We start from the raw sequence: 22,389 nt of genomic DNA on the forward strand, positions 1-22,389 counted from the left end.
GTTAGGCCTCTCCCACTCCAAAGTATTACAGAAGTTCTTCCTAAATAGGCTTTTTTAAAGACCGTATACAGATGGTATGGTTGACTGGACAAAGGGGGTCTGAGGTAGGAGAGAGACTTTGTATTAATTGCATACCTTTTTGAATTTTATGAATTTATTTTTTACCATGTGCATGTATCTTTTATTTTGAAATAAATATAGATTCCTAAGAGGCTGCCAAAAAACAAAAAAAAGGACAGAGAGGTCTCATGTACTCTTTCACCCAGTGGTATGTGTCCTGTCTCCTTGCCCCCCTCCTGCAATGGTAACATCTTGCATGAGTATAGCATCCAAAGCCCAGAAATTGACGTTGGTACAATCCACAGCATGTATTCTTTTTTACTCTTTAAATATTCATTTCTGGCCAGGAGTTTGACCTTAAGTTAATTAGATGAATGTAAAATATGCTAAGGACATAATTGGTTTCCGTAGATGCTAAAAACAAATACCTTTATATAAATATTTAACTGAGTTTTTAACTGTTCTTTGATAAAAACTTTTGCACCATTGTAAGACTGGTTACTTGAGAAAATAATATTTAGTTTTGTGAGTAGTCATTTTACCTGCTTGTTTAGCATGAATAATAAATAGCTTTTATCATGCACAAAAATCACTTATTTTGTGTTATTAATAAAAATCTTCCTCGGGCCTTTTGTGAACTTAATAGGGAAATTAAATAGATTTTTGTTTTTATATTGATAGAGAACTTACGGTCAGTTAATTAGAATACATAAAATTTTTTAGTTCTTAGCTTAATTTACTGTTAACTTTGTCTGATAGTTTTATTCCTTACTGCAGAAGTTTGCATTTGGCCATAGAGTAAGTTTACATGAATTTTACTTATTTTGGCTTTTTCAGAAGGAGAATTGTTATTTGCTCTTAAGTGTTAAGCTGTAAATATTTTTAAATTCCTCCTATAGAAGAGTGATGAATTTTTTTTAACTTTCATAGCATACATTCATTAGATACATTTTTTGCAATCAGCATTTGATAGTTTTCTTTCTAAAAAATAAAGATACCTGTTTCTTAGAAAAGAGGTCAGATGTTACCCAGGTTAGAATTAATCCATTTTAGTAGTAATGATGATATTTTACAGCTTATTGGCAGGAGAGGGGGGGTGAAGGTTGTAGATTATTTACTGGAAACAGTACATGATTCTTGAGGACTAGCCTCTAAGAAAGACTGTAGCTTCTACTTGGGAGTTTATGAAGAATCATTACCTTATTTGGGTAAGGGGGCTTGAACATGAGTATATCAGATTTGCCAACTCAATCAAAGAAGTTCTTATAAAATACTTGATTTTACAGTTTGGGGAATTCCTATAGTGGAGTTTTAATTGGGATTGTGACTCAACACAGAAAGTTAGAAGGGTCTTTTAGCAAAAGGTAATTTTTAAAATAATTTTCTGCATATAGATACATATGAGCTTAAGATCTCTTCAGCTTTCTAACAGAGGAAAAGAGCATTTTAGTTCTTGGTAAATAGGTAAGCTATACTGGCTGTCTAAAGATCACTGAGTCTTTTCCAAGAAGTTACCTCCCTTGTTCTCAGAGCTCATCTTCTTTTAGGAATGTGCTAGATAAGATAAATATAGTATTATGCACATAGTTTAATCTTTGGATCCATGCTTATGCTTTCACAAATGACATTTGGTACATAGTTAAAGCATTTATAATATACATAAGTCTGTTATTTCTTTTAGGTTAATAGATAGTTGCTTATTATTCCTTTCACACCGTCGTACTGTCAAGGTAGAAAAAGCATGTGTTTTGACATTGTCTAGTTTCAGTTCTGTCTGTAGCATTGTATCTTTGAGTAAATTACTTGGCCTCAGTTTCCTGAACTGTAAAATGAGATTGTTTCTCAAGCTTGGCAGTAAGGACTCACTAAAGTTAATGTGTGCCTGCAAAAGTGGGCAGTCATTTAAGTGTTCTTTGTCTCTACCTTGTTGCTCTGTTATTTAGCATTTGTGCTGAAGGGAGAACAGAAAAAGAGCAAAGAAGTCAAGATGTAAGAGAAGAAATTTGCTCTGTTTTTATTTTAAACAAGTAGCCATGATGTCTCTGTCCACATTAGTAAAGACAAAGAAAAAAGTTGATTTCTCATAAAGAGTTTTTTAAAAAGTGAGATCCAGTTAGCCTAACCTTGCCTTCATGGATTTTAATTTTTAGAGAGGAGATACTGGAGATGATTTGTACAGTCACTGAGCTGAGAGCGTGAGTGAGGCGGTTAGCCTTTTAATAAAGATGAAAATGTAGGGAACTTGCAAAGCCAGAGGTTCATATCTGGCCTCTTCTCAGTAAGGTTGCCAAGTAATCTGTGATAAGAGTAAGGAGGCCCGGGAAGAAAAGCTGTGGTGTGGGGAGCCAATTGGGATGAATTTAAAAATGAACAGCTTTGAACCGGGCTGTCTTGCTGTACCTTTGATACATTGAGTTTTATTTTTCCTGTGAATATAATTGTAATTTACTTAACCATTGAATTTAGGGGCTCCTGGCTGGCTCAGTCGGTAGTGCTTGTGACTCTTGATCTCACGGTTGTGAGTTTGAGCCCCATGTTGGGTGTGGGGATTACTTAAAAATGTATGAAATCTTAAAAAAAAAAAAAAAAACTAAATTCAAGCTCATTTGATTCTTTGGGGGGGGGGGATGCTGTAGTTTTAGCAGAAAATCATCCTATAAAAGATATTTTTATTATTTATATGTCCATATGTCCATTTCCTCAATACCCACAAATTTTAATTCTTCTAGTAAATACTAATCATGATATGTTTTTATTCTAAAAGAGTGACCCATAGCAAACAAAGTTTCTTTTTAAAAATTATCCCTTTCTATAGCACTTATAGTTTACCAGAATAGTTACAAAGTCTTGGTAACTTAAGTTCAGAAACTGGTTAACCATCAAGTTATAGTGTGGTGAATGCAATTATAAAAAAGAAAACAAGACATAATACTTTAACATTAGGTCAAGGAAGCAAATAAAGGAAAATTTTTCATTCTCCTTTTGTTGATCAGTTTCATTTTTTAAGAATGTGAAGCCCAAACCACTATGTTGACTTTGAATATGGTAGAAAACAACTTGTGACCCTCATTGAAAACCCTCGTTGAAATAATAGTCTTAAACCATGTTCAGGGATTTTTAAATAGAATACCCTCCTATTTGATTGTTTAAGACTGCCATGTTGATATCCTTATTATAAATCAGTTTCTCAAATCTTTAGTTTCTATCAGTCATCTGGAGGAGTTGTTAAAATAGATTTCCTGGGTCCCACCTCAAGAGTATATAATTCAGTAGGTCTGGGGTAGACCCAAGTGTTTACATTTCTAACAAGTTCCCAGATGATGCTGATATTGCTGGTCCAGTGACCATACTTTGAGAATTACTGATTTATTCAAACTCAAAATATTTTAATGGCTTTCTGACATAAACCGGTAATTGTTTCAAATCTAATTGTTATCCTATTTACTCTTTCAGTATGCACTTGAGTTCCTATGTGCCAAGCACTGAGTTTACTTCTTCATACAGGTGAAAGATAAAGAACCTCTCTGAAGGAACTCAGTCTGATAGGAGCTAACAATGGCAGTATTATTTAACTCATTTAATCCTCACAGGAGTTTTATGAATTGAGGTATATAATTCTTATTTTAGATAAAAAACCTGAGTTCTAGAAAGGTTAAATAATTTCCCAGAATTCACACACTGAGTGTGTGGAGGAGCTGGAGTTCACTATTTTGCTTTCCTGGTTATGCAGTACAAAAAGTTTGTGAAGATTGGTGAACCGTAAGAGAGATGGAGTAATTGGTTCTGCCTTAGGAAATCAGAAGGCATTACAGAAGAAGTGGCACTGGAGCATCTTAAGGAACAAGTAAAAGGTAGCCAGATGAATTGGAGGCATGAGCATTTGCAGCTCGGGGAGCAGTTCTGCAAAGCCATGGAAACCTGAGAGAACATATGTTTCACAGACTGTAAATAGTTATGTAAGACATAACACAATTGGCCAGCCAGATGGAGTGTGAGAAGAAAGGAGACCATAGAAGGCAGGGGTCAAAGTCATGAAGGGTAAGAAGTTTTGTATTCAGGTTAAGAAGTTTTAAAAATAGAATTAGTTTTTTTTATTTTCTCTTACGACTTTCATCTTTGTAAACCATTGGTTCTCAAAGTATGGTTCTCACAGTATGTTCTGTCAGGTAGCAGAATCAGCATTGCCTGGAAACTTGTTAGAAATGCAGATTCCTGGGCTCCACCGTACACCTTCTGAATCAGTAACTGAGGTGAAGCCCAGCAGTCTGTTTTAAGAAGTCCTCTGGATGACTGGTGTGTGCTAAAGTTTAAGAACCACTGCCATAGGTTATAGAATTCTTTAAAAACAGCCTTCAAACTAGATTGCTGTAGTGATAGTAATTGTGTCTGTGACTGATTTAATTCTGGTTTAAGTACAATGCTTAACAAAATTGGGATATTAATACCTTTTAAGGGACACATATCTTCATATCCATTTATACTTTGCAGACTTATTCCTCCATTGCTGTAAAAGAGGTCTGAGTCAGGATTAGAGTTTATTATATCAGCAAAGAATAGGATGATAATTATTCCTTAGCCTAAGGGAATGGTTTGGAAACTTACTAATATTATTTTAATCATAAAAAAAAAGTAATAAACCCTTTTTAGGGGTTAGGGTTTATTTTTTGTTTTGCTTGCTTGTTAATATGTAAAACTGGTGTTAAAGTTAGCATTGAAGGTGTTCTGTTTAAAACAGATGTGTTAAAAGGCTTGCATGTATTCACATCAAGAATTGACTAAAACTAATATAGTTTTTCCTTGACATAGAAATAAAAAATATAGAAAGTACAATCTAGGATGGTCAGATAGACTCTAATCTAAATGCCTAGAAGTAATGCTAATGTCTTCTTTGCAAATTGTAGGCAGTATTTGGTGACCATATCCAAGTGGTCTCTGAACTGAACTTTACACCGAAGCCTTATGGTTTATATAGTTGTTCTATCGTTTATAGTTACATATAGCCATAGTTTGTTTTGCATAGCTCTACAAGCATTTAAAGCCTAACATGTATAATTATTTATTAACAATCTATATATATATCGTTTCTAGTTATTGGGTCTACAAAAGCCTGTTTCATCTTAGAAATAGCAGCAGCAAGAAGTCAAAGAGTATGCTATAATTAATGTGGTTAATGCTCAGATAAACAAGTTTAATGTTTTCATGTACTGATTCAGTTTCAAGGATTTAGAAGTAGGAAGTCCACTGAGGCATTGACAAGCACCCCTTCATTTTACAGATGAGGAAGGAGGTCCAGGGAAGTTAAATACTTGATTTTGCTGATGGTCACATAGGTAGTGAGTAGCAGAACCAGAATTATAACCATATCTACTTGGATTGCAATATAAAAGGCACCACTACATAAGACGGGATATTTCTGCGCCTCAGTCTGATAGAACATTGAGGGTCTACATCATCTAAAATAAAAGTGTTCAAATATATTAGCATCTAAATTTTCTTAGGGTATACTTTACGAAGAGTAATTTTGCAAAGTTTTATATCAAAATTGTTTAAAGATCTCTTTTTGTATTGTTAAAGTAGATTAAAGTGTCAGATTTGTCTTTACATGAAAATCTAATGACTGTTCTTCAAAATTTACAAAAATACCAAGAAAAAGATATAGATCTTCACTGTTCTTACTAGTTAAGAGGACAGTTATTGAATCTTCTGTGTAATTATCATACAAATGCTAAGGTTGACCTTGGGATATATTTACCAGCTAGATTACTTCAAATTATTTCCAGGAAAAACTGGTCTAAACCACATACGTTCGTAGGTGATTTTTACCAGCCAGTAACCTACAATCAAAGTATGTAGATTTGCCAGAATGTTGAGAACGCTGTTAACCAGCCCAAAGGCCCTTTAGAAGCCAGTTCTGAAAATTTTTAAGCCAGAATTAAAATCTCTAGAAGAAAAGTCATCATCTGAATTTTAATGCAGTAAGTGACTACTGGAATTTCCACATGAAAGTCAATTAGAATATATAGTTAGTAAATGAAGTTTAAAAGATGTGGAGAGTGTAGTGCTCATTCAAAATTTATCCTTTTAAAAGTTCACTGAGTTAACTCCTGAATAGGGAGTTGCTTTAAAGTAGTGTATGTATGTCATAGGGAAATAAGAAATGTTGGAACTACAAAGGATTTCTAGAAGTCCTGTACTTACTGAGATCCTTCATTTTCAAAATGAGAGCTCTGAGTACTGAAATTTTGAGAATAGACTTTTAAGCTATTTTAAGTTATTTTTGGTTTTAAGTAAAACAAATGTTTTTAATTATTTTAAGAGTTGGAAAGGATGTTACATTTTTTAGAATAATTTAATGAAATATTCTAATTTTTTCCAGTGCATCTGGGGGAGGTGGTGTAGCCATTGACAACAAAATAGAACAAGCAATGGTAAGTAAAAGTTAATAGTGCTCTCATTTTATAGGTTGTTTGTTGTAGGAGGCAGTTGGTTTTTATCAATTCTGAAAAACACCTAAATTCTTTACACCAAGATGACCAAAGTATATTTTTTATATAATGACATTTAATTGAAACTGCTAAAAAAACATTGAGAATTTTTAGCCTAGAAATACCAGTGGAGTTACTATTTCTCCCATTTGAACATCTCACATTTCATGCATTACCACTGATAAATCAGGGCCATTTTAAGGGGCATACATAATCAGAATGCATTATGTGCCTTCAAATATTCCAGCATCAAAAATAGTTTATTGACGAAAGAATATTAAAATGAAAATTTCAGCTAGAAACCTTTGTCATCCATTTATAGATGCTGTTTTACTCATCTCTAATGAATAGACCTGTTCATGTTGAATCTGTTTCTGATTTCTGCTGTTACTATCAATTTTTTTATTCCCTTAAAGATATTCTGCTCATATTGTATATAAAATATTTTGATTCAAGCTTATTAAAATTATAGACTATAAATAAGGGCCATTAGTCTCAAACTGTTTTTCTTTAAGATTTTAGAGTTGGAAATCGTAGGCACCTTATCTCTTAAAGAAGTGCTAGAACTAGTTAAATATCACTTGAATATCCTTTGTTCTCTTGGTCTAACATCTAAGCATGTGATTTTAAACTTTTTTTTTTTTTTTTTTAATTCTAAGCTTATAATTGACAAGTTAAGGAGCCTAGTATTTTTGGAAATCACTCCAAAATTTGAAAAGAAATCCTGGGCTAGCTGCCTAGTTGGAAACTGGATTTTTTCCACTCTTACCTCCCTTAGGGCCAGTCAAGATACAGTAGAAACATTAAAAGCAAGAGCAAAAGAACTAATATAAAAATGCCTCATGTTTATAAGGCACCAGGTAGGCCAGAACCAAATAGCAACACCTTTCCCTTATATTCTTTGTGACATTACTAATTTTGTTTTTCACAGGATCTGGTGAAAAGCCATTTGATGTATGCAGTAAGAGAAGAAGTGGAAGTTCTAAAGGAACAAATAAAAGAATTAGTTGAAAGAAACTCTTTACTTGAACGAGAAAATGCACTGTTAAAATCTCTTTCAAACAATGATCAATTATCCCAACTCCCAGCCCAACAGGCCAATCCTGGTAGCACTTCTCAACAACAAGCAGTGATAGCACAGCCTCCGCAGCCAACGCAACCTCCACAGCAGCCGAATGTCTCCTCAGCATAAAGCTTTCTTGCCTCATTAAGAAAAAAACTGAAAGCAATCTATCCTTGTGTGCCACTGGTATTCTTTCCACTTTATACGAAAGCAAGTAGCCATGCTTCGGTTGTGTGTTTGGCCTTTTCAGTATTAGACAATCATTCTACAGGAGCTTTTCCTCTCTTTGAGATGTCATGCAGCGCTGTTGATGTCCAGTTTTATGTCATCAGTACACAAGGAGAATAATAGGTGGGGTTTATTAAAGCAAGCCGAGTCTGCATTTTACCTGGTGCGCATGAGTGGGGTCTTTTCAGAGCTTTGGTGGCTCTCCCATGTTTCCTATTACCCGTGGATTTACCCTGAGCCTTCCTCGCACATTATAAATAACAGTTCATCTAAAGAGCCACTTTTCTTTCAATATCAGTAACATTTGCCTACGTAAGTTTTCATTTATTTGTGTTTTATTTATTACAGGGCTGCTATTTTCATAATGTACATGAACAATGTCACAGAACTTTTTTAATTTTTTTGAATAATTATAAGTATCAGTAAAGGATTTGAAAGACAGGATTGCATTTAATAGATAAAATGTTTAGGCAATAATTGAACAAAAGAATCCTGGCGTATTTCTAACACTAATGGCAATTTACCTTCGGTATTTATTTTCAGTAGTAAAGACCCAGCTTGAATGTAAATTTTGTATAGTGTAAGTATGAAGAACATAGTGCAACTGTACAGGTAGTCACCAGTTATTGTGATATAATAAATAATTGGGCTATTTTGATGAAGAAAACTTTGTTCATTTGTTTCTACTTTCTAATAGAGAAATTGCCACGATTCCTCTGCTTTTTGACATTTCGTATGACTTTCTTTTTTCGGGTGGGAATAAAAAGCTGTGAAATTGTTCAACCTACTTTGTAACCAAAGAAGCAAAGCTGTGTAATGGAGTTTTTTTTTTATAATGCACATTCTTTATGTATTTTTATTTAGTGTTTTCTCGGTCACAATTTTCTTTGCTGTCTAGCATGATCTGCATGACCTATAATCTTTGAACCACTTTCGTACCTCATGTTTTTATCCAGCACTCTTATTGTAATATGTACTAGTCTGTGAACAATGTCAAATAAAAGAACGAACAGGTAGTATGGTGGAGCTGAGCTAGTGTCCCATACACTAGTTGTAAAAAAAAAAAAAAAAAAAAAAAAATGAAGTGAGCCATCTTTTGTTCATTTAAAATGGTGTTTTGAATTTCGTATGCAGAAAACGTTTTGTTACATTGCAGATTTTAATGTATTTAATAAATGCAACATGCAGATTAAGTGCAGTGTATACTGAGTATTTAAATTAAAATGTACATTTCATAAATACAGTTTCAAGAGAAAGCATCATTTTGTGTATACTAACACATTAAGTGTATGTCAGAAATTGATGTATAAATATATATTTTAACACATTTTCTGAAATTAAACTGCAGTTTTGTTGAAATATTTGGCTCTATATGTGTTCAAAATTTAATTTGATTAGATTTGTATTTTCACAGTTCAAGATATTCCTTAAATGAAAACCTGTGTTCTTAATGATTTAATGATAGTTCTTAAATTTTCAAAGTAAAATAATTTAAAGAATGCAAGAATGGTGAGCAATATTTGTACTCAAGATTCATATTATGTCAGTGACCTTTAAGTAAGAAATCCTTGTCTACCAAAACTTTTACTTGAATTCAGAAAGGTGCCTGTAGAAAACTTAACATGCTGTGTGTCTATAGCCAGCTAGCTAATCAGGAGTTAATGGGAACCAATAGTTAGCTCTCTGCGTTGTTAAAAGAGGATAAATAACTGTTCTTTGTCTATTTAAAATTAAAACTTCATCAGATTTAGCCACAAAGGAAATGCATAAAATTGGGGTGTATGTAGGATTACCAAATATTTTATGTTCTAGTTGTGCTGGACGATACATTGTTGAATATAAACAAAATTTTAATGTTAATGAATAATATGAGAAAAAACTAAGGAACTAAGGACATAAGCTTGAGAAGTAATCCTGTAGGTGTGGAACAAGATTCTAAGTAGAGTCACCACCAGTGCGTTAGGAAATGAAACTTCCGTGTTGGAATGTCAATCACAAGGCTCACCAGGTGTGCTCCTCAAGTCCAAAAAAAGTGTGATATTTAAAACTGGCAGAGAAAAACCAGTATTAGAAAAGGTTGAGATTTTTGTGAAAATACAAATTTTGGTTCTTGGGATAGAAAAACACTTCATAAAGTAATAGTCACAAAGGAAATGATTGATAATGTTAATTTAAAACGGTAATTAAAAGCAATTATTACTATTTTTGCATTTAAAAAAAAAAAAAACCACCACAGTAGAAAATATGGGTAGTTCACAGAAGAAATAAATGGCAGTTTCTAAAGTTTCAGCCTCTAGTAACCTAAGAAATGCAAATTAATATTTAATGAATTGTTATTTGTCTTTTAAATAGCAGGACCTAATGTAGAAAGGCAAACTTTCCTGTGTACTTCTAGAAAGTAATTTGACAATATGTATCAAGAGCCTTAAATATTAATAAACTTTTCAGTTTAATGACATAAGATAACTCATGGTGCGGTGTTCAAAAGATGCAAAATTACAATAGTGCTCGTCCTTTGCTCTCCCATCCTTCTCCTTCCCATTGGGTCCCCCTTCCCCTTACATAACCCCCAAAACAGCTGTGAAAGGAAACCTTTACATCCAAACCTACTCTCTTGAGGCACGCCCTCACCCCAAAGTCAGGGACAGACTTAAAGGTGGGAAAGCTTAACTTTTTTAGAATAAAATACACTGTATTTGAGAACAACATTGAGACATTACCCCAAGTGATCGGTTTGTTTAGATCTTAAGTAAATTTCAGTTTGACCTCAGATTTAAGGTCTCTTAGTCCACATAATTGGAATATTTATTGGGATGCCAATTTGGGGGGCACAGTCTTACAGGAATGCCATCTGTAATTTTCTCTTGTAGACCAAAGTGCCACACAAGTTTTCTGTTGGTTTACCTTAACCAACCAGAAAATCCTAGGTGAAGAATTCGTTTCTGATAATGGCAATATGTCTGCAATACAAACCGAACTTTCCCCAAAGAGAACTTATTTTAAGTAGTTAACAGTGTGATTTTACAGCTTGCTACACCCCTTCCCCAAAAAAGGCTTATGAGGCGTTAAACATGTTACTTTAACTCATAGTTGTATGTTCAAAATAGCTGGATATTTCAATTCTATTATAAATGTTCTGGGATAAGTAGAAGTATTAAGGTGGAATGCTTTGCCATCAAGTCCCCAGAGATAGGTAATCACAACTGTCTTTATCCACAAAGAATTATCACAGGTCAGAGATGATGATGTTTCTCCAAATTCAAACTGGTCACTCCTAGACCTTTTAAAAAAGAGCTGGGGGAAGTCCTCAAGATTAGAGTAACTAAAATACCTGTTCTTAGATGGAAATTCACCTCTGTAGAACTAGAAATAAAATAACAGCTAATTTGGGGGGGGAAATTTTTCAGATGATCTGAAGTGTAATTTTTTTTAAAGGAGGCTCAGCGCAGGCACCTTGTGACTTGACTCAATTCTCTTCAATACTTGTAAAAGGACAAAGCCCAGGTCTAAAGATTCACAGTTTGAGGACTTAGACAAACCAACATGTACAATGCAATAGTGAAAACATACAAAGATGGATTTGTCAGGGGAGGTTCCCTCACAGAGATGACACCTGATAAGGAAACAGTGCTCCAAAGTTTAAAGGAGAGCACAAACAAAACTCCTTGAATTGTCACAGAATTGTTTCCCAGGAGACAGACTCAGGCAAAGTCTGACTCACCATAGTAGGTTGGCAGCTAGAACAAAAATAACTTCCCGAATGATTTTAGGCAGTGGGATTGTGACCAGATAAGCAGTTTAGAAAAATTAATCATTCTAGTTACCAATGGGAGGTGAATTGGTGGGCTGAAACTGGAAGTGGAGAAGTAATTTAGGAGGTACAATAATCCAGAATGAATAGGCAAAATTACAAAATGATAAATAGGCAGGTTAGTGATGCTCATGAGGAAGTTTGTCTTGGGTCTTTCTATACCATTATCCCCTCTACAATGAACATTCCATTCCCAACATCCGGTGTCTGTTCTTTCTGCTTCCAAAGAAAGATCAGAGAACCCTATGTCTTAGAATGTTTTAGTCAAACTCTTCCTTCCAACAGCCATAATACTTCAGTGAAATGAAAGTCTTTGTTTAAAGGAATTTCAAGAATTTAGCAAAAGGGTAGGGGGAATGGAAGACCCCTGGCTTCACATTTATGCCTCTGTAAATTCAGCCCTCTAGGTAAACCAAATTTAGTTCCTTTATGGTGACTAGAATTAGAGTATCCCAGAGCATGAGTCCAAATCCTGTCCCTCAAGGCTATCCTTCCCCAAGAAGGATAATGTGAGTTCTGGCCCCATTGCAGATACTGAAACCCAAGTCAAAATAGGTTTTGTTGGCTTCACCTTTTCATTCTTTGACACAGTTCAATTCAGAAGGCTTCTTTCTTCCCTGTAAGTCCCCTGCCTAAGCAAAATAATCTCTTCTCCCACCCCTTCCTGCCTCAAGCCTAGTAACCCATGTTTCTATTTTCTAGCAATACTAACCTAATGGCTTATTATTTAGTGACATGTATTTGCACCCTTTCAACATTCTAGGATGCAACTCTGTTACATGTACTTCTATGCCAAGTCACAGAATTTCTATAGCGAGATCTGTTCTTTGAATGTATGTATTCCTTTGTCAGTGGAGAATATCACTGTACAAGTGCTATTTAATGATTTCCTTAGTGGGCTACAGTTGGTATGGCATGCTATGTTCACAGATGAAAAATGGTAAGTGAGGCACATACACAAAGCAAGCTACAGGTCATAGACATTTTTTTTTTTAACAATCATCATAAATAAAAGTAAGACAGCCTTTCGGGATTGGTAATGGTAAAGTAAAAAGTTGGTATTTTGCACTGATACAGTCTACTTGTTCATAAAATTTGTTCAACATAATGAGTTAGCTTTATTATTTTTTTCTTCTCCTTACCAGGAAAACTGATAGATTAGGCAGTTTTGAGAATTCTTCCATGATGTGTTGTCATAGATTGAGCTATAAAACAGCATCTAACTTTATGGACTAAGACATTGCCCACAGAAGCCAAAGTTATCCCTTTGAAAGAAGGAAGAAAGAGGTGTGGTAACTTAGATCATAAAAATAACTGAATTTTAAAACAAGGCAAATGCCACACTTATACTTGCCCATATAAAAAGTTTTTACCTTTTCATTTTTCTATATAACAACTGTGAAGTAGTCTTGCCTACTGCAATCCAACTGTTTTCCAGATCACAGTTCTTATCCTCATTTCACAGGCAAGCAACGCATCTAGAGATAGGTCATACCTGAGGAAGTCCATGGACAACAAGGGAATATTTTCCCCACACTTGGCGTGAAATAATTTATCAGGTCAGTGTCTTATTCCAGTATTTCTACTAAAATAGATAACATATAATTTAATCAGACAGAAAAAAGGACTATGTGTAACTTTGTCAATCCCCTAAAGGTTTTGTTTTTGAGAAGTTTGGGTTTTATTTTTTGTTTCATAGAAACACCGTTGGAATGCACTTTAGTTCTATTTCAATTCAGGTGCTGCACCCTGTAATAGATGTTTGGAGATAGATAAATGGGACATGATTTGTGCACTCCAGGAGCTATGGTCCATGTAGAAGTAAAAACTAAAGTGCCATTGTTTATTCAAAGTGTATGTCATAGTTTGTGAACGTCATATAATCTGTTGAATGAAAGGTTCATGTAAATCAACAGTAATATTGCCCTGCCACATGACATTGCCAGGAAGCAACTTTACATCACCAAAAAGCTTTAACATCAAACAGTACTCTTAGAAAGAGGGGACTTGGTGAAAATCCTCCTATCTCTATAATTGAGCCTGTGAGGTGTCCCCTAAAAAAAAGGAACTAATCTGAGAGAGAAGTTTACACATTTTTTAATACTCTTAAGTTTGTAGATAATGGAACTGATTTAAATCAAACTTAACTAGAATAGAATTTGTGTGTCAATGAGTTATATTACCTATTGTCTTATAAGCAACACACTCATTATCTTGGCTGACAAAACCAGCTACCATTCAGTGAACCAAGTTAAGAATAACTCAGGTGCCTGATGCCAAAAATAAATCTGATAGAGCTGGAATCCAGAAACAACTATGTATTGAGTAAATGATAAAAGTAACATTTCAAATTAGTAGGAAAAGAATGGATTATTCAACAAATAATATTGAGACAACATAACCATTTGGATGGGGAGAGAAAATAGATCTCTAGCTCACAAAAATTAATTCCAGCTAGACAAGCTAGACAAGTCTATTGCTTTTTGGTCACATATCCCTTGTAGAAATCTCCCTGTGAAAATTCAGATAAGCAAAAAGTTTTCTAAGATTATGAAGAGATGCCCAAACTCAGCAAAATAAGGGAAATGCACAATAAAAAGAAGCTATCTCAAATCTAGTTGGCAAATATTTAAAATCTCTATAAATCACAAGCCTGCAAGAGTGTGGGAAAACAGATAAATTGGCACAGCTACCTTTAAAGGCAGTCGACTGGTATCCATTAAAATGTAAAATTCACATGCCCTGTCGCTCAACACTTCCAGTTTATAATGAAACACACTCCCATTCTGTGTTCACAGGGTGGCCTGTACAAAGATGTCACTTGTAACTTTGTAATAGAATAAAATTGGAAAAAACAAAATACCCATCAAGAGGCTGGAACAGTATAAAATACTGGGCATCAATAAAAAAAAAGAGCAAGATTCGTACACCTACTGACATGGAAAGATCTCTTAGATACATTTTTTTCAAAGTTTGGGGAAAAAACGGATAACACATGCAATACATATGATACCATTGATTTTAAAACACATACCACATATATTCACACACACAAATACTGTATAGTGTACTTCCTAAGTACCTATTTGTATATTATAAAAATGTATAGAGAAGTTCTGGAAGGATACTAACCAAACTGTTAATAGTAGTTTGGTGGAGTGCATTAGCTTTAACTGTAATATTCAATGTTTTTGAGTATGCATTCATGTATTGTTTGTGTAATGACAAATTAATAAATTAGAAATAAAATTAAATAGAAAGTGTTTCCTTCTTGTCTCTTCTGCTAATGTCCTCCCTGGTGCCCTGGGTCTCACCGTTTTCAGCCTTCTCCCCTCCCCCTTTCCCTCTCTATTTTTCTTCTCCTTCACCCTCTCCTCGGACTTCATCACATCAGCCAGTGTTTATACAGGCTTAATATGTAAATAAATGATAAACGAGTAAGCCTCCACCTGCTTTTTCAGCTGCTTATTCTGCCTTTCCACTTCTTCCACTTCCACTCGCTGCTTGTCGCTCACAGTCTGAGCTGGTAGGAGTTCTCCCTGTGCCCCAAAACCATTTTTCACAAGGTCACCAATGATCACTGTATTGCTAATTCCTTCCAGTAAGTTTCATTTCTTACCTTATTGAACTGTTTTACCTAATTTTAGTTTATTATCATTTGTTTAGCAAAAAGGTTTCTACCTCTTCATTTCCCTCCTTTTCATTTTTTTAGGGGCTACTCTTGTTAAAAATATATATATATGTATATATATGGCGGAATTTACAGCCTTGTGTTTACAATATACATATATATGTGGCTGAATTTCCTAGTTTTCTTTTAATAGATTAATCCATTTTTGTATATTATTATTACAGGCATATTTGATGTATTTCTGCCATCTTATTTTATGTTTTCTCTTTAGAATCCCTTCTAGGTTTCCCATTTTCTCCCTTTTCCTGGCTTTTATTCAGTTGATTGTTTTCTTATTCATATTTTACCCCTCTGATTGTTGGGATGTTATACATCCCACATCTGTTCTTCCAGTTGTTTATCTTCTAAATTTTTTTTATCATTTTGCTGTGGAAATTTCTAGTCATATACAAAAGTACACAGTATAAGGGACTTCTGTGTATCTATCACCCAGCTTAAACAATTATCCACTTGTGACCAATCTTGTATTATTTATACTTGCACCGGTTTTCCCACCATCCTCTGGATTCTTTTGAAAGAAATTCAAGATATCATAGCACCTTCTCCATTCCTATTATATTTCAGCACGTATTTCTAAAAGATAGGAATTCTTTAAAAACCAGCCATAATACTACTTTAAAAAATAACCATAATTCCTTAATATCATTAAAAATCTAGTTTATGTCTGCATTCCCCTGCTTGTCTTAAAATTTTTTATAGTGCATTTGTTTGAAATCCGATCAAAATAACGTCCATACAGTGCAACTGGTTGGTATGCCTCTGAAGTCTCTTTTCATCTATAGACTCTCTAACCCCCTCTTTTTTCCCTTGAATTCTTTAAAAATTAGGGTTGTTTGTCCTGTAGCTTTTCCAAAGTCTGAACTTTCCTGGTTGTATTCTTGTGGAATCATCTGTCCCCTAGAGTTCCTGTAAATTAGTTAGCTCTAGAAGCTTAATCATTTTCAGGTTCATATTTTGTCCAGATTAATTCATAAGTGATGGTGTATATTTCCATCACATGTTGCCTGGTTGTCCCTATTTTGGGATTTGGGCAGCAGTTAATAATCACTGTCTAGACTCATTAGCCTATAAATTCTATCATTCCTTCTCACTCATTAGTAAAATTACTTCTCTAAAGAGGAACTCGCCCTTATCATCTGTTCAGTTACCTTGAGGTACAGTTCATATGAGGAAGGCAGGGACTTAATTCTTTCCTTTCATATCTCGGTTTTCAAAATAATAAGCTGAATTCCTACAAAGGAATAAAAATAAATGAGGAGTGATTAAGGAAGATTTTCTCTGATATTTATTCCGAAAAGAGGGAGGGGAATGAAGTAAGTTGATTTACGATGCTGTATTTCAGTGTTAGTAGGGAGAAGCCAGGAAACAATGACTCCCAAAAAGTTGGTAGATAGACTTGTCTGTTTACAGCTGAGTCTGGGCGTAACTTCTGAGTCAAGAGTACCTTGAGGGAATGCGGGGAGGAAGCCACACTCCAGGCACAGTGGAGGCTGGCTTGGGAGCAGCATCAGCAGACAGGAAAATCAGGACAGGGAACCCTGAGAAACCAGAGAATGAAGAGTTACACAAATGAACAGTGGACTTTTGTGTGCCCGCTTTCTACCACATGGATAGTGGAGATACTACCCTTCCAAATCAGGAGGTTTCCTAAGAAACACAGCATGGGATGAGTGATAATTAGCTTATGCAGCATTATGTCTAAGCAATGCAATAAAGATCAGCAACACTGGTACCCATGTGTCCTATTGCCTTTGTTAACCATGTCTTGACTCTCCATGGGAATCAGCTTATCGTTTTAATGGTATTGCTCTGGACACAAGAAGAGGTTTCAGTGTTGGGACATCAGCTTAAGAATCTAGGTGGTTGAGGGCGCCTGGGTGGCGCAGTCGGTTAAGCGTCCGACTTCAGCCAGGTCACGATCTCGCGGTCCGTGGGTTCGAGCCCCGCGTCAGGCTCTGGGCTGATGGCTCAGAGCCTGGAGCCTGTTTCCGATTCTGTGTCTCCCTCTCTCTCTGCCCCTCCCCCGTTCATGCTCTCTCTCTGTCCCAAAAATAAATAAACGTTGAAAAAAAAAATTAAAAAAAAAAAAAAAAGAATCTAGGTGGTTGACACAAGAACCTAGGTCTGTATGGCCTCCTAGGGACCACTCCTCCAACCACCTTTCTCAGGCCCATTGCTCTCCCATTCTTCTCCATTCTATCCTGCCCCCAGTTGACTGTCCTTGTTAAGCACTCACTGAGAAAAATTGAAAAGAAGCTCCTGGTCAGGAATATCAGCCTCTTTTTATTTTTTTAAATGCTTATTTATTTATTTATTTATTTTGAGAGAGAAAGAGAGAGGGAGAGAGAGAGACACACAGAGAGAGAGAGAGACAGCGAGAGCATGCATGAAAGTGAGGGAGGGGCAGAGAGAGGGAGACAAAGGGTCCCAAGCAGGCTCTGCACTGTCAGCACAGAGTCCCACGAGGGGCTCCAACACACAAACCATGAGATCATGACCTGAACTGAAATCAAGAGTCAGATGCTCAACTGACTGAGCCACCCAAGCGCCCCTCTCAGCCTCTTTTTAAATGGGACTCTTGAAGGCTACCCTGTCCTGTTCTCCAGACAGAACCCATCCCTGTTCAGCATTAGGTAATGGCCATGATGACAGCTGACTCATCTGGGAGTGCAGCTTTCTTGGAAGTTTCCTTGCTCAGATAATCACACCTTGCGAGAAAAAGCAACTGGTTAATACAAGCTTCTACCCCTGAATATTCCAAAATGTTGGCTCAAGGTAGAGAGTCTTAGAAGGAGGACAAGAAAGGGCATTGTGGTCCTGGGACCAGTCTGTGGGACTTAAAATGAACTATCTAGGAAATGTGGCACAGAAGGTTGCCAATGCCTAGAGCCAGAAACTGAGTGGTGTGAAACTAAATGAGAATCCCCCTTTGCCCTTTGATGGCTGGGAAACTTCAAACCAGGTCTCCCTCAAAGGTAGTTCTGTGAGAACAGAGACTTCTTTTTTATTCACAGTTGTATTCCTGGTAGTACTGTTATAAAATGGATGAAGGGATGGATGGATGGATGGAGGGAGGGTTCACACTTATGTTACACATACTTTATTCTTGAGTTTTCTGAACTGTAAATGTAACCTGAGATAACCATATCATAGCCTTCTTGTGAGGATTAAACAAGATAAAGCATGTATATCACTTAACTGGGATCTGGCCCACTGCATGCATGCAGTAAATGCTTGCTCTTGGTTTTCTTTGTACCTCTTTCTGGGCATGATTGAGGCCATGCTCTCTTTCCTCATCACTTTTTGACAAAAAGGTCTAGGAAAAGACTGGGTGATTTTTAAGGCATGGGAATACCACCTATGATAATTCAGGTCACCTCCAAAATCAGGTCACCTCCCCCCCCCCCCCTTAACCCATCCTCACAACTATCCTCTGATAAGGTTTGGAAAAGCAAGTATTTTTGCTCATTTGATGGATAAGGAAACAGGTTTAGAGAATCTTGAGAGCTTGTAATCTGCCAAAAATCTCAGATCTGATTAGTGGTAGAACTAGATTCCAGGCTGTGGGGTGCCATATCCCGTTTTTCTCCCTGTTGTACTCAAATGGGTTAGAGGTCACAAGAAAAAAGGAATTCCTTTTCTGGAACAAATTAAGTTGAAGCTGTACACAAATTATTCCTATTCATTGATTCATCTATTTTATTTCATTGAGGCAGCTCTGTGATTCAAAAGATGGCCATATGGGATGGGTGAAGTGAGGACAATATGTGACAATACATCCTCCTTGGAATGAAGAAAGGTGAGGTAAGACTCCATTCATAGAATACCAACCAGACTGCATTCAGTTTACTGATATCTGATTTCTGCAACCTCAGTGCAGGGGAGGAGTGCTTTTTGTTTGTTAGAAATGTGTATTCCCTTAAGTACCACATGATCATTGAAAGATTCCAATAAAGAAGATTTTTGTGTTTTTTGTGTTTTTTTTTTTTTTGAGAGGAAAACCCTCTCCTACCTACTCATTCTCAACCCTGCTCTGCAATCTCTGCTAACAGTTTTCTCTCCATATAATTCAGATATACATGCACACATACATTGTGCGGGTTTTTTTATTTAATTGGTACCATACCAAACATATTCTTCTTCAACTCGCTTTCTATAAATCTACGATAATCAATGGACATCCTTGTGTAACAGCACAGAGATCATCTTTATTCATTTAAATGGTTGTGTAGTGGGGAGCCTGGGTGGCTCAGTCGGTTGAGCATCCAACTTTGGCTCAGGTCATGATCTCACGGCCTGTGGGTTCAAGCCCCACATCGGGCTCTGTGCTGACAGCTCAGAGCCTGGATCCTGCTTGGGATTCTGTGTCTCCCTCGCTCTCTGCCCCTCCCCCACTCATGCTCTGTCTCTATCTCAAAAATAAACATTTAAAAATTAAAAAAAATAAAAATAAAAAAATAAATGGTTGTGTAGTATTCTATAATAAACCATACCATAACACTTCCCTATTAATGGACGATTGGCACTTGATTTTTTCCTATAACCAAAATTGCTTATCCATATACCTTTGTCCAATTGTGTGAGAATTTCCCCGGGGTAAGAACGGTATTAGCCAACATTTCTTGAGTCCTTTGCCTTCACGCCATGTAGATAGGAAAAGAGGATGGTTGAGCTGTGGGTATGAAGTCATTTCACTATATAAAAGTGGAGAGCTAAGGCGCACACAAAGTAAAACCAGAATTTGGTCTTTTTGAGGTTTTTGTTTTTGTTTTGCAACTTCATAAGCATGCATTTGTGTTACTACTCTACAGTCCTTGGCTTTCAGGAATCCTTTCCTGTTGACACTATGTCACCTTCTAAAAAGTCTTCTGAAATACTTGCCTGGGATTTATTACAGGCTGAAAATGGGAGAATAGTTGTCATTTGTTCTATCTAATTTCTTCTTGTTTGGGCTGTACATCTGCATGCTACATAAAATCATGTAGAGGGACGCCTGGGTGGCTCAGTCGGTTAAGCATCTGACTTCGGCTCAGGTCATGATCTCGCGGTCCGTGAGTTCGAGCCCCGCGTCAGGCTCTGTGCTGACAGCTCAGAGCCTAGAGCCTGTTTCAGATTCTGTGTCTCCCTCTCTCTAACCCTCCCCCGTTCATGCTCTGTCTCTCTCTGTCTCAAAAATAAAGGTTAAAAAAAAAAAACATGTAGAATTAAAACAATGAGATAAATTTTAACCTGTGAAAAGCAAAGAATTTTACATACAGTAATCTTCAAACCTAGGATAAATGTGCTAAATAATCACCTTCATTTATTTGTGATGGGAGTCCTTCACAATTATTTCTAAATTATTTATTTATTATTTTAATAATTCAAAATTATTTTAATTTTTTAAATCAAGATACAAGTGACATATAACATTATATTGGTTTCAGGTATATGATATAATGATTCAGTATCTGTATATATTGAAAAATAATCATCACAATAAGTGTAGTTAACATTTGTCACCATAGTTACACACTTTTTTCTTGTGCTGAGAACTTTTAAGATCTACTCTCTTAGTAACTTTCAAATGTGCAATACAGTATTATTAGCTGTAGTTATCTAATATGTAATTAGAACAAATTTTCAGTTCCTCAGTTCCAAAACCCAAATTATATTTATCTTCCAAATATATTAATATTCTAATGATATCAAAATGTTACATTTCTTTTATTTGAACCCCATGTACTCCTTTATCCCACTTAGCTCAGATAATCACACACACTTAGCTATAAAACTACCTGCCTTGGGGGGAAAAATTGAGTGGGATAAAAAAGGAAAAATGGTTAAAGTCTAGGGGTTCCAAGGAAACTATTCAAAGCAGGGAACCATTATTTTAAATAATCTCTTATTTTAATATCTTTTAATCCACTTTATTGAGGTTTAATCTGTACAGTAAAATGCATCGTTTTAAATAAGTTGTTTGATGAGTTTTGACAAAGGTGCAAGTCATGCAACCACAACCACAGTCAAGACGAAGAACCGTTCTATCACCTCAAAAATTTCCTCCTGACCCTCTGCAGTTGAGTCCTACCTGTCCCCTGCCCTAAGCTGGCTTTTTGGACACTTTAGATTTCCCCTTTCTTGAATTTCATATACATAAGATCATGCCAAATTAATCTTTTGGACTTGGCTTCTTGTGCCCAGTGCAATGTTTTTAGAGATTCATACATGTTGCTCTGTCAGTAATTTATTTCTTTGTACTTCTGAGTGGTATTCCACTGTGGGATGTTCCACGATTTATCCATTTAATGTTGAATATTTGGAATATTTCCTATTTGGGGCGATTATGAATAAAGCTGCATGAAAATTCATGAACAAGTCTTTCAATGGACATATTTTTTTAAGTTACTCATTTATTTTTGAGAGAGAAGTTGTGTGTGTGTGTGTGTGTGTGTGTGAGAGAGAGAGAGAGAGAGAGAGAGAGAGAGAGAGAGGCGGGCAGAGAGAAAGAGGGAGAGAGAGAATCCCAAGTAGGTTCTGCACTGTCAGCATAGAGCCCAACACGGGACTCGATCTTAGGAACTGTGACATCATGACCGGAGTCAAATTCCAGAGTTGGACACTTAACTCACTAAGCCACTCAGGCAGCCCTGGATGAATATATTGTTTTCATTTCTCTTGGGTAAATGCCTAGGAATGGTTCCTATGGTAAATGTTTAGTCAACTTGATTTTTTAAGCTGCTGAAATGTTTTCCAAAATGTTTATATATTATACTTTCTCACCGAGGGTTCCAGTTGCTGCACATCCTTGCCAGGACTTGGTATTACCACTCTTTAACTTTAGACTTCAAAGGAGTAAGTAGCGGTGTTTCATTGTGATTTTAAGTTGCATTTCCCTTATAACTAATGATGTTGATTGAGCATCTTTTCATGTGCTTGTTGGCCAATGATATATCTTCTTTCATGAAGTATGAAAGATTCTTCAAATCTTTTGCCCATTTTTAATTAGGCTGTTTGATTTTTTTTTTATTCTCTAATTGTAAGATGTCTTTGTATATGCTGTATACAATCT

General features: G+C 35.8%; 1 protein-coding gene across 3 annotated transcripts in view; it reads left to right on the forward strand.

The window, feature by feature from the left end:
• TSC22D2 (TSC22 domain family member 2) overlaps nucleotides 1-12,576 on the forward strand; it is a 51,160-nt gene extending 38,584 nt beyond the window's left edge. For 2 of the 3 annotated variants that reach the window (XM_030328942.1, XM_030328943.1), the window contains 2 exons: nucleotides 6,437-6,488; nucleotides 7,477-12,576. In XM_030328942.1, the coding sequence (XP_030184802.1) occupies nucleotides 6,437-6,488; nucleotides 7,477-7,737 (313 nt within the window). In that variant the 3' untranslated portion in view covers nucleotides 7,738-12,576. The remainder of the gene's footprint in view (nucleotides 1-6,436; nucleotides 6,489-7,476) is intronic. The other variant, XR_003971668.1, reaches the window with a different exon arrangement.
• Nucleotides 12,577-22,389: the final 9,813 nt, after the last annotated feature.

The sequence above is a fragment of the Lynx canadensis genome, chromosome C2 (assembly GCF_007474595.2).
Source record: "Lynx canadensis isolate LIC74 chromosome C2, mLynCan4.pri.v2, whole genome shotgun sequence".
Lineage (NCBI taxonomy): Eukaryota > Metazoa > Chordata > Mammalia > Carnivora > Felidae > Lynx > Lynx canadensis.